Source organism: Cebus imitator, unplaced genomic scaffold (assembly GCF_001604975.1).
Source record: "Cebus imitator isolate Cc_AM_T3 unplaced genomic scaffold, Cebus_imitator-1.0 Scaffold573, whole genome shotgun sequence".
NCBI classification, from domain to species: domain Eukaryota; kingdom Metazoa; phylum Chordata; class Mammalia; order Primates; family Cebidae; genus Cebus; species Cebus imitator.
Window position 1 is genome coordinate 410837 of NW_016107888.1, and position 12380 is coordinate 423216.

At 45.1% G+C, this 12380-nt stretch overlaps 1 protein-coding gene across 8 annotated transcripts in view; it reads right to left on the reverse strand.

Annotated features, from left to right (window-relative positions):
• MPP3 (membrane palmitoylated protein 3) overlaps positions 1-12380 on the reverse strand; it is a 33907-nt gene that overhangs the window by 748 nt on the left and 20779 nt on the right. For all 8 annotated transcript variants that reach the window (XM_037734109.1, XM_037734108.1, XM_037734107.1 and 5 more), the window contains 3 exons: positions 9961-10054; positions 9650-9758; positions 7825-7947 (listed from right to left, as the gene is read on the reverse strand). In XM_037734109.1, coding sequence (XP_037590037.1) covers positions 7825-7947; positions 9650-9758; positions 9961-10054 — 326 coding nt within the window. The remainder of the gene's footprint in view (positions 1-7824; positions 7948-9649; positions 9759-9960; positions 10055-12380) is intronic.

Below are 12380 nucleotides of genomic sequence, written 5' to 3' on the forward strand. Positions count from 1 at the left end.
CTGCCACCACACCCAGGTAATTTTTGTATTTTTAGTAGAGAATGGATTTCACCATCTTGGCCAGGCTGGTCTTGAACTCCTGATCTCGTGATCCACCTGCCTCGACTTCCCAAAGTGCTGGGATTACAGGCGTGAGCCACCATGCCTGGCCCCAACATTTAATTGATGAGTGGATGACTAGCTCCCACTGATAACCAACCATGTACACAAGAACAGAGCATAGGGACAACATTGTGTCAAACTTCAAAGAAAGTTAACGGGCAGTAGACACAATCACTGTTCAGTCATCACTCACAGAATACCTCCTGAGGACCTATGAGCTGAAAGCCATGGTAGGAAGTACACTGGGGATGCTGATTCTATATCTGTGTATATATGTCAATATCACACTTCCTGCCTCAGAAGTACTTCCAAAGTAGTAGTACTGTGCTGCACGGCAATTAGTATACAGATTAAATAATTTTAAGAAAGAACTACAAATATTAACTATATAAAAACAGAGCAAGCATTTCTACAATCAACTGGGGGAAAATCATTCTAATGCCCTCCTGAAGACTCCTAAATTCATAGTGTAGAACTCAATTTTTCATTTCCTCACGCCAGAGCCAAACACTAGCACAGCAAAGTGGAGTTATTTAAGAAAGCCCTGGACAATTCTAATCAAATTCCCCATTTCCTTAGAGCAACTGATCCCTTTAATGAGATTGCTTTCCTGACACCTAACATTAAGGTATAGGCAACAACTCCATCACCCCATGTGGGCACTGTTTGCTTCATTCAAAAGAACCTCTAATACATATTATTTCAGGTTGGTGGTTGTCTGACAATTAGCCTGGTTTTGGAAAACAGGAAAGTGGCAGGTCCATTCTAAATAAAATTATAAAATGAGATTTGTCACTGGCATTCACCTACTTCCCTTTCTAGTCCTCTGCTGCCTTCTCCCCTCTGCTTCCAGGGGCTCCATGTTATCATGCTGCCACAGGGAAAGGGTGAATTCTGTTCTTTCCCAAAGAGATCTACATTCCAAAATATCCCCCCCTTCTCTCTGTCACCAGTCAAAACCCAATTCCTACTTTAGTAAAAGCATCTGAAATTTCAGGATTTGAGTCCTCAAGATCGTGACTTCAAAGATAGTAGAAATGTAAGAGAAGGCGAGATAACTTCTCCTTCTCTCCTCTAGGAGAGAAAAAACTGGATTAAATTGGGAGACACTTCCCAGTTCTATATGGAATATTCTTGCAGGGTTATTTTCATACTCAGAAGTGCTTTGCACTGTCCCATAACTGCCCCCTGGCTCTTCAACCCCACCTTCCCCACTCCCTGACATACACCCATCCTATAGACCTGTCTGCTGCTTCCAGTTTCCCCTCCTCCAGGTACCCACATGGATTATCCTGGAAGCATTTAGCTATTTGAGAAATTATAAAAGGAAAATTTTTGCCACGAAAACTCGCAATCTTCCTAACAAACATCTGCATCTGGAAAGAACTTAAGTAAATCTCTAATGGGGTAAAATGTGTGACATTTGCTTTGCAGTCGTAAATCCCCTGAACCCCTTTCCTGGCCTGTAAAGATGGAACTCGCCCGCCTGTGTCTTCAGCAATGGTCATGGTCCTGAAGCTCACATAGGAAAGATCCCCCCATGCCATCCGTCACCCCCAGGCTGAATTGGCTTGCTGGCTCAGAAGCCAGAAGCCCCGTTAACTTGTGGTCATCAAGGAGACGGACAGAGGATGTACCCAAAGGGTGTTTTGGGACCACAACCAGGTGCCAAACAATGGACAGATATTTAATGTCACACAAAACTCGAGGCTTTGTGGGGAATTTCTCCAGATGTCATCTGGGGTCTGCCAACATACATCAAAACCACATGAAAGGCTGTATGTTAAAAATGGAGTGCCTGGGCCCCACTCCAAACCCCCTAGGTTGGAATCTCTGGGAGTAGAACCAGGGACTCTGTTGAACAGCCTCACTGTGACCTTGCTGCCTAGTCACAGCTGCAGGGTGGTGCAGCACGTATGGGCCAGCTGCATTTCATCATCACCCCACCTGCTGGACTGCAGCACTCTGGTGGGCAACAAAGGAGGTGGGACAGACGACAAAACCTCCCAGGCTCGAAGGACACTGGGAATAGAATGCAGCTGCTTCTCTTGAAATAACCACCATGGGCCAGGGAGGGTTCTGCCTCCTAGAAAGCTGGCACTTCCTGTGGACCTGATGATTTGCCGGAACTTTCCCCGGGCCCTAGGAAGCTGCCTCTTATTCTCCCAATAACTTATTTACTCTTTGAAAAATGAGCCCTTCCCCCCTGCTTATTAAATTCTTTCAATCCTGAAATATTTGTAAAACAAAACAAATATGGTAAAACAAATAAACAGACTGATCCTAAAATTCATATGGAAATGCAAAGGACCCAGAATAGCCAAAACAAGCTTGAAAAACCTGACTTCAAAACTTACTACAAAGCTAGTAATCAAAGTAAGACAGTGTGGTGCTGGGCTAAGAACAGACATGTAGACCAGTGGAATGGAACTGAGACTCCAGAAAGAAACCCTTGCTTTCTTTCCACTTGATTCTAGACAAGGGTGTCAAGATAATTAAATGAGAAAAGAATAGTCTTTTCAGCCAATGGTGCTGCGTTAGCTGGCTATTCACATTTAAAGAATGAAGTTGGACCCCTACTTCACACAATCCACAGAAAATAACACAAAATAGATGATAGACCTGAATGTAACTGCCGCAACTATAAATATCTTAAAAGAAAACAAAGGAGTATTTCTTTATGATCTTGAATTTAACAATGATTTCTTAGATATGATACCAAAAATAAGCAACAAAAGAAAAAATAGATATATCGGACTTTATCAAATTTTAAAATGTTATGCCTCAAAGGATACTATCAAGAAAAGTAAGAGCAAGGTGTGGTGACTCATGCCTGTAATCCCAGCACTTTGGGAGGCTGAGGGCAGGTGGATCACCCAAGGTCAGGAGTTCGAGACCAGCCTGGCCAACATGGTGAAACCCTATCTCTAGTAAAAATACAAAAAATAAAATAAAAATTAGCCGGGCATGATGGTGCGTGTCTGTAATCCCAGCTACTTAGAGGCTGAGGCAGGAGAATCACCTGAACCCGGGAGGTGGAGGTTGCAGTGAGCCAAAACCACACCATTGCACTCCAGCCTGGGGAATAAGAATGAAACTCTGTCTCAAAGAAAAAATAAAAAAGAAAGAAAATGAAAAGACAACTCAAAGAACAGGAAAAAATATTTGCAAATCATGCATCTGATAAGGGACTTATATCCAAAATATATAAAGAATTCTTATAACTCAATAATAAAAAAGATAATTCCATTTAAAAATGGACGAAGTATTTGAATAGACATTTCTCTAAGAAAGATATAAAAATGGCCAATAAAAACATGAAAAGATGCTCAATATCACTGATCATTACAGAACTGCAAATTAAAACCACAATGAGATACCACTTCACATATACTAGTAGTGCTATAATTAAAAAGACAGACAATGGCCGGGCACGGTGGCTCACGCCTGTATTCCCAGCACTTTGCGGGGGCTGAGGTGGGCAGATCACGAAGTCAGGAGTTCGAGACCAGCCTGACCAACATGGTGAAACCCTGTCTCTACTAAAAATACAAAAGTTAGCCAGGTGTGGTGGCGCACGCCTGTAATCCCAGCTACTCAGGAGGTTGAGGCAGGAGAATTGCTTGAACTCAGGAAGCAGAGGTTGCAGTGAGCTGAGATCACAGCATTGCACTCCAGCCTGGGCAACAAAAGGAGACCCTGTCGCAAAAAAAAAAAAAAAAAAAAAAAAAAAAAAAGACAAGTGCTGGTGAGGATGTGGAGAAATGGGAACCTGAACACTGCTGCTGAGAATGTAAAATGGTACAGCTGCCATGGAAGAGTCTGGCAGTTCCTCCGGATGTTAAACATAGAGCTACCCTATGACCCGGCAATTCCATACCAAGGTATACACACAAGAGAAATGAAAACATATGTTCACACAAAAACTTGTATATGAATATTCATACCATGATCCATAATAGCTGAAAAGGAAGAAACAATCTAAATGTCCATTAATTGATAAATGGATAAACAAAATGTGATACTCTGTACAATGGAATATTATTCAGCTGTAAAAAAAAAAGAATGAAGTATTGATACATGAACCTTAAAAACACTAAGTGAAAAAAGCCAGATATAAAAGGTCTTATATTGTATGAATCCATTTATATGAAATGTTTAGCACAGACAAATTTGCAGTGATAGTAGATTCGCGGGTGCAGTTGCCTGTGGCTAGGGAGGGGAGGGAGGCAAACAGATAATAGGAAATTCTAATGGGCTCAAGGTTTCTTTTTGAGATGATGAAAATGCTCTTAAATTGACTGTGGTAGTTGCAACAACTCTGTGAATACATCATTGAATTGTATGCTTTAAATGGGTGAATTATACGGTATGTAAATTTTATCTCAATAAAGCTGTTAACTCCCCTCCAAAAAGCACACAGTAAAACACAGAAAACAAAAATTAGTCATGAGCCCACTATTCAGGGAGAATTGCCTTTAGCATTTTAGTGTGCTTTCTTTGTGTGTGATACAAAATTAGAATCCTGATTTTTTATTTTCTGATTTTCATTTTCTTGTATTTGGCTATGTCATCAAATATTCCTCCAACACATGCTTTTTTTTATTTATTTTTCGTTTTTATTTTTTTTTTTTGAGATGGAGTCTCACTCTGTTGCCCAGCCTGGAGTGCAGTGGCATGATCTCAGCTCACTGCAACCTCTGCCTTCCAGGTTCAAGTGATTTTCCTGCCCCAGCCTCCCAAGTACCTGGGATTACAGGCATCTGCCACCACACCCAGGTAATTTTTGTATTTTTAGTAGAGATGGGGTTTCGCCATGTTTGCCAGGCTGGTCTCGAACTTCTGACCTCAGGTGATCTGCCCACCTCGGCCTCCCAAAGTGCTGGGATTACAGGTGTGAGCCACCACACCCAGCCCCAACACATGGCTTTTAACTGGCTATAATATATCAATATATCATGTAAGTAGCATATAATGTAGTATATTGAACTGAGTTCTGCTACTGAACATTTAGGTTGTTTCTGATTTTCTGGGTATAGCTATCACCATCAACCACCATGATAACCATACTGAACGTTTCTTTCTTTTTTTTGAGATGGAGTTTCGCTCTTGTTGCCCAGGCTGGAGTGCAATGGCATGATCTTGGCTCACTGCAACCTCCACCTCCCAGGTTCAAGCGATTCTCCTGCCTCAGCCTCCTAAGTAGCTGGAATTACAGGTGTATACCACCAGGCCCAGCTAATTTTTTGTATTTAGTAGAGATGGGGTTTCATCACGTTGGTCAAGCTGGTCTCAAACTCCTGACCTCAGGTGATCCACCCGCCTCAGCCTCCCAAAGTGTTGGGAATACAGGCGTGAGCCACTACACCCGGCCAATACTGAATGTTTCTAAATGATTCTAGACCTAAGTTGATATTCCCCTTTGAGTTTTTGTTGTTGTTGTTGTTGTTGTTGTTGTTGTTGTTTTTGAGATGGAGTCTTGCTCTGTCACCCAGGCTAGACACTGCAGTGGCACGATTTCAGCTCACTGCAGCCTCTGCCTCCTGGGTTCAAGCAATTCTCCTGTCTCAGCCTCTGGAGTAGCTGGGATTACAGGTGCGCCACCACACCTGGCTAATTTTTGTATTTTTAGCAGAGATGGGGTTTCACCAGGTTAGCCAGGCTGGTCTCAAACTCCTGACCTCAGGTGATCTGGCTGCCTTGGCTTCCCAAAGTACTGGGATTATAGGGGTAAGCCACCATGCCCGGCCTCCCCACTTAAAAGATAAAAATTCTTTTTTTCTTTTTTCTATTTTTTATTTTTTTGGAGACAGAGTCTCACTCTGTCACCCAGGCTGGAGTGCAGTGGCATGGTCATAGTTCACTGCAGACTTGACCAATTAGGCTCAAGTGATCCTAAAAATTAGCCAGGTGTGTGCCACCACACCTGGCTAATTTTTGTAATTTTTTTTTTGCAGAGACAGGGTTTTACCAAGTTGCCCAAGCTGGTCTTGAATTCCTGGGCTCAAGCAATCTGCCTGCCTCAGCCTCCCAAAGTGCTGAGATACAGGCATGAGCCACCGTGCCTGGCCCAGGAAAGAATTTCCAATGTTCCTTGTATGTATGCCATTCTAAATAACTTACTGAAACCAGGCATGGTGGCTCACATCTGTAATTCCAACATTTTGGAAAACTAAGGCAGGAGGATCATTGGAGGCCAGGAGTTTGAAACAGCCTGAGCAGCACAGAGACAGCCTGTCTCTATTTAAAAAAAATTTTTTTTTTAATTGGCTGGGTATTGGTGGTATATGCCTGTAGTCCCAGCTACTTAGGAAGCTGAGGAAGGAGGACTGCATGAGCCCAGGAGTTCAAGGCTGCAGTGAGCTATGATTGCACCGTTGCACTCCAGCCTGGGCGACACAGCAAGACCCTGTCCAAAAAAAAAAATAAAAGCCTGGGCATAGTGGCTCACACCTGTAATCCCAGCACTTTGGGAGGCCAAGGTGGGATGATCACTTGAGACTAGGAGTTCAAGACCAGCCTAGACAACATAGTGAGACCCTGTCTTTAAAAATAAAATATAAAATAAAAAATTTATCAATGTGGACAGTTAAAACAGAATTAGTATGAACTAGGATTGCAACAAAATCTTGACTTGGAGCTTCCTGACCAGGGGGAAGGATCTGAGAGGGCTTCCTTCCGATGAACCAGCTGTACAGGACAGCAGGCAAAGCCTACTCTGGGACTGAGTTGTTTCTGACTGCCCCTACCACCCATAACTTCCAGCTCATTCTGCTAACTGACCCTGTTAAGGACCAAAAAAGATGAGTCACCAAGCCCAGACCTCCTGGAAGAATCCTGTCAAATATTTAGGCTTTGGGTGAGGGTCCCACCAGCCTGACATAGACTGGGCTGAACAAAGAATCTGTGACAGCGAAACAGAAGTTCATTTAGGACACATCAGATGATCTCATCCACTAGTTTTAGAAATCTCTTCACTCACTGGTGATTCAAACTGGTTTGAAAGCAATGATAATGACCTTGTTAGTTGGGGCTTCAATTAAAAATACTTGGGTTTGGGCTGAGCATGCTGGCCCACACCTGTAATCCCAGCACTTTGGGTGGCCGAGGCAGACGGATCACGAGGTCAGGAGTTCGAGACCAGTCTAACATAGTGAAACCCCATCTCAATTAAAAATACAAAAAATTAGCCAGGTGTGGTGGTGGGTGCCTGTAATCCCAGCTACTCGGGAGCCTGAGGCAGAATTGCATGAACCCGGGAGGTGGAGGTTGCAGTGAGCTGGGATCTCGCCATTGTACTCCAGCTGGGTGACAGTTCAAGACTCCATCTCAAAAAAAGAAAAAAAAACAAAAACTTGAGTTTGGTCTAGGCATGTAGCTTTATGAGTGTAGTCTGGTCACACTCAGATGAGGTCCCTGAGGTGTCATATTTCAGGGAAAGGTGCTTATGTGAGGGAGGGAAGGGTGCTTATGTGAGGGAGTGGAGGGGCGTGAGCACAGGCAAAGCCACCAGCCTGGTCTGGCAGGCACTTCCAGCTGTCCACCTTGGGCCTTCTGGCCATGTGATCATCTTCTCTAAGTCTTTCAATAGACAAAATGGAAAGAATCGTGTGTGTCCTGTGTCCCTCTTCAGCTGCAAGCACCCTTATGCAGTTAGAAGCGTTCCTGTAACAACAGCCTCCCTTAGGCCTTCAGAAAAGAAACAATCAACTTTAAACTTACAAGTGGGGCTGCCGTGTCCTCACAAGCTGGGGACATAGGTGGCGTCTGTCTTTTTTCCTGAATTGCAGGCTTTACAAATATAATATAGGGTTTAAACTCTGAGGTCCTCAGTTGCTTCAGTGCCTGAGAAAGAAAATTCAGGAATATTATATACTTTTGCAGTGTTTTATTGTGAAATATACTTTTGAAAGCTCAATAATCATGTGCTTCAATTCCATAACCTCAACAGCAAAGGTCCTGGTTACATGGGTCCCATGACAATGGACTTCAGCTGGGCAGACCAACTGCTCCTTTACTCGTCCTTCACCTTGACATTGAACTCAGTGGGGCCCTGAAGGCACACTCGCTGCCAACAGCAGGTTCCTAAGCCTCAGCTCAGAGTGGCTGTCTCTTTGCTCTGACCCCTCTGGCTATAATTAACCTTCTAGGCTCCTCTCCACCTTCCATTCCTGATGGGTGAGGAAGCAGGAGTCAGTGTCTATCTATATAGTCAAATGTCATCAATTTGGACTACACTATTACCAAATTTGTGCTACCACACCTCCTTCTGGTATTCAAAGAAGAAAGTTTGCAAAGCAAATGAGATTACCAAAGAGATCACCTGAAAACAAAACTGTAGACTGTAGAAATTGTACTCTTGATTAATCCTTTTTATCTAGAATGTATGGGCTCCATTTGGAAACATTAGTATGAAACAGTTATATGCATTATCTGTACCCGAAAGATTAATAAAATCACTTTTCAAAGAAATTTTTCAAACTCAGACTTTGAATTTTGACTACCGGCTCCCGGTAAGTCCAAATGAGCGAGCGTTTTCCTTTATAGGCATAACGTGCTTTTTGGAATATGTTTCAAGCAAACTTCTTTAAAATAACGCCTACAGTTTATATCATAAAATCAGAGATCTGTGTCTATAGACAGGGAAAAAAGTCCCTAGATCGAGTGCAAAGCTTGGCAGTTTTTATGAAAGACAAGGTTAAAAAGATGGTTAAGCCCCTGCTGAGCCCACAGCATGCTGGTATGCAGGAGTGGAAATGTTTCTGAAGCATTTCACAGGGTCACGTCTCCCTCCCTCTTCTTCCCCTTTAAACTGCTCTTCTGACTGCCTCCCTGAGTGGTTCTCTAAGCCACTGACTCCACCTGCCCTGGCTGGAGAAGGGGAGGCCTGGCACCGAGAGTTTTACCTGGGTGTGTGTGTGTATTTTTATTTATTTTTTTTTGAGATGGAGTCTCACTCTGTCACCCAGGCTGGAATGCAATGGCATGGTCTCAGCTCACTGCAACCTCTGTCTCCCAGGTTCAAGCCATTCTCCTACCTCAGCCTCCCGAGTAGCTGGGACTACAGGCATATGTCCCGGCTCATTTTTGTGCTTTTAGTAGAGACGGGGTTTCACCATGTTGGCCAGGCTAGTCTCAAACTCCTGACCTCGTGATCTGCCGACCTCAGCCTCCCAAAGTGCTAGGATTATAGGCGTGAGCCACCATGACCAGCCAAACCTGAGTACTGACATCTAATTCTCTGGCACATTGCAATGGCCAGTCAGCGCCACCAACTATTGCGTGATCTGTTCCATGCAGGGGTTACTAGCCTGGGTCTGTGAGCCACCAGAGTGTCCATGAGCTCCATAAAATGAACGCAGCATTTGTGGATAGAGGGGCATGTTTTGGGGTACCAGGCTTTTGATTCTCAAAGGAAGACTCAAAGAAACTTAACAGCCAGTGTTCTAGAAATTCCTTAGACTGAGGTTAACTGTTACGTAAAACTTACAATCCCCTAGATATAAATTCCGTTAACCAGAAATGGCCAGCAGGCCCAGGAACTCACTTCCGGCTCCACATCCACCAAACAAACTTTGTTTTTGGCCATAACAGCCTGAATGGCCTCCAGGCTGGTTCCATAGAGATTTTCCTTATATTCACCATGTTCCAGGAACCTAAAACGCCACCAAAGGGGAAAAGACATTTAGTTCCTGAGATTTCCTAAATTAGCGAAGCAAAGGGGGACCTCCTAACGGGACTCCTGTCCCGCTTCCCCCATCCTTTCCAGGAGCCCTCCCGGGAGCTCCAGTGGAATGCAGGGCAGATAGGAAAACACGCAGCTGCCTGGAGGGCCGACCAGCCCACCAAGCAACCTACTTGTTGTGATGTAAGTCGGCCTCGAATGCTTGCTTAGACACAAAGTGATACTCCACTCCTTCCTTCTCATGGCTCTTTCGGGGCCTGGTGGTATCTTTGAAAGAAAGAAGGAAAGCTGGGCAAAGAGATGTCACGTCACAGCACATGGGGACAGCAACGGGCTTAGGTGCTCATTCAGTTCAGGGTTGCTCTGTGTGTCGAAACCAAGCACTTCCACCTCATCGCATGTCCCTGTATCAGGCACTGTGCCTTTCCGGGCGTATCACTGATTCACACAACAACTCTTTGATGTAGGCAAAAGGAGGCCTTTCCTTTTGCAGCTGAAAAAACTGAGGCACAGTGAGGTTCAGCGCTGTGCCCAGTGACCCACAGCTGGTAGGGAACACAGCCAGAATCAGTCCCTCTGCCAAATGCCCAGCTTGTATCCTTAACCACTCTGCTCACTGACTCCCTGATACTGTGGCTTTTTCTTTTTTTTTTTTGATACAGAGTTTCGCTCTTGTTTCCCAAGCTGGAGTGCAATGGCATGATCTCGGCTCACTGCAGCCTCCGCCTCCCAGGTTCAAGAGATTCTCCTGTCTCAGCCTCCCAAGTAGCTCGGATTACAGGCATGCGTCACCACGCCCTGCTAACTTCGTATTTTTAGGAGAGACGGGGTTTCTCCATGTTGGTCAGGCTGGTCTCAAACTCCCAACCTCAGGTGATCCGCCCACCTCGGCCTCCCAGAGTGCTGGGATTACAGGTGTGAGCCACAGCGCCTGGCCAATGCTGTGGCTTTTAAAGAATCACTTAACGGGACCCCTGGTCCTAGCTTTTAATTCTTAATTTTTTTTTCTTTTTTGAGAACAAAGTAGTCACACATACATTTGAACCTGGTGTGTGCTTTTAATTCTTTAGTTAATTCGTTCTCATCTTGAGAAAAAGGAGGCAGGAAGACGGGCCATCCCTGTATGGATTCGATGTGTTTCAGCAAGACTGGCTCTCAAACAAAAATGTTAAAACACATAGTGTTTTCTCATTGATTTCCGTTAACAGAATTGAGATGCACACTTCTGGGAAAAATCAGGTCTTCCACAGAATAAGAGCACACACAAAGCCGCACAGTATTTTCCAAAAGAAAAAATGGGATCCTGGGCCACTGTGCCCTCTGGTCCATGGGAACCACTCAGGGGATGCCCTGGGTACTATTCGTGGCATCTTAGTTCAACCTCTGGTAGAGCTGCTAGGGTCACTTTCCAACCACGTCATTCCCCTGCTTAAAAACTTTAGTCTATGGATTACATTCTAAACACCCTAGCTGAGTACGTAAGACCTGCGTGATCTGCCCAGTCTCTGACTCGGCTCCATTTTCCACCACATCATCCATACTAACTTCCCCAGTCCCTAACACTGCTTCGTCCCTTTACACAGGTTGTTTCCTCCGTACAGAGAACCAGTCCTTTCTTTTCTGCCTGGAAAACTCCTATTTAGTCTTCAAAACCCACCACAAAAGTCACTGCCTCTGGGAAGGCTTCCCTGACTCCCTCAGTTGCTAAAACCAAGGAGGAAAGTCTCCTATCTGTGGAGTGCCTGGAAGCAGGTGGGCCTGACCATCCGGGTACCTCCTTCCCCAGGGGAAGGATCCAGGGGGTTCTGAATGATCAGTGTGTGAGCAACCTCTGCATGTCCTGTTTCAGTCCAGCTGAAAACTGGAAGGCTGTGGCTCCCCCTAAAGCCCTCCAGGTCCATCACAGGCCTCCCCAGTGCCACCACCTTCCCCATATCCCTGCCACTTCAGATTGGGCTCTGGGAGACAGCTCTGACAACCCACAGACTAGGTGCTAGGCCCAGGGGCCAAGGGAGAGCGGTGTGACCAAAGCGAGGATTGGTGGTTGCCCTCCCCCAGAACACTCTGAGGAGGCCCCACTATCACCACCACAGCGCCCCTCTCAGTACCCACCAGGCATTGGCACTGCATTCCTTTGAGGCCAAGGGGACTGACAGTGAGTCCCAGAAAGGAAAGGGGCAGCCAAGGGCATGACGTAGCAGGCAGCAGGTGAGAGGCCACTGTGTACCCTCATTAAGAACATGACTGGGGGCCGGGCATGGTGGCTCATGCCTGTAATCTCAACACTTTGGGAGGCCAAGGCAGGTGGATCACAGGGTCAGGAGTTCGAGACCAGCCTGATCAACATGATAAAACACCATCTCTACTAAAAATACCAAAAAAAAAAAAAAAATTAGTCGGGAGTGATGGCACATGCCTGTAATCCCAGCTACTTGGGAGGTTAAGGCTGGAGAATTGCTTGAATCTGGGAGGTCAAGGCTGCAGTGAGCAGAGATGGCACCATGGCACTCCAGCCTGGGCAACAGAGCAAGACCCTGTCTCAAACAACAAAACAAAACAAAACTCAATTCAACTTGTTAAGAATTTCAAGACT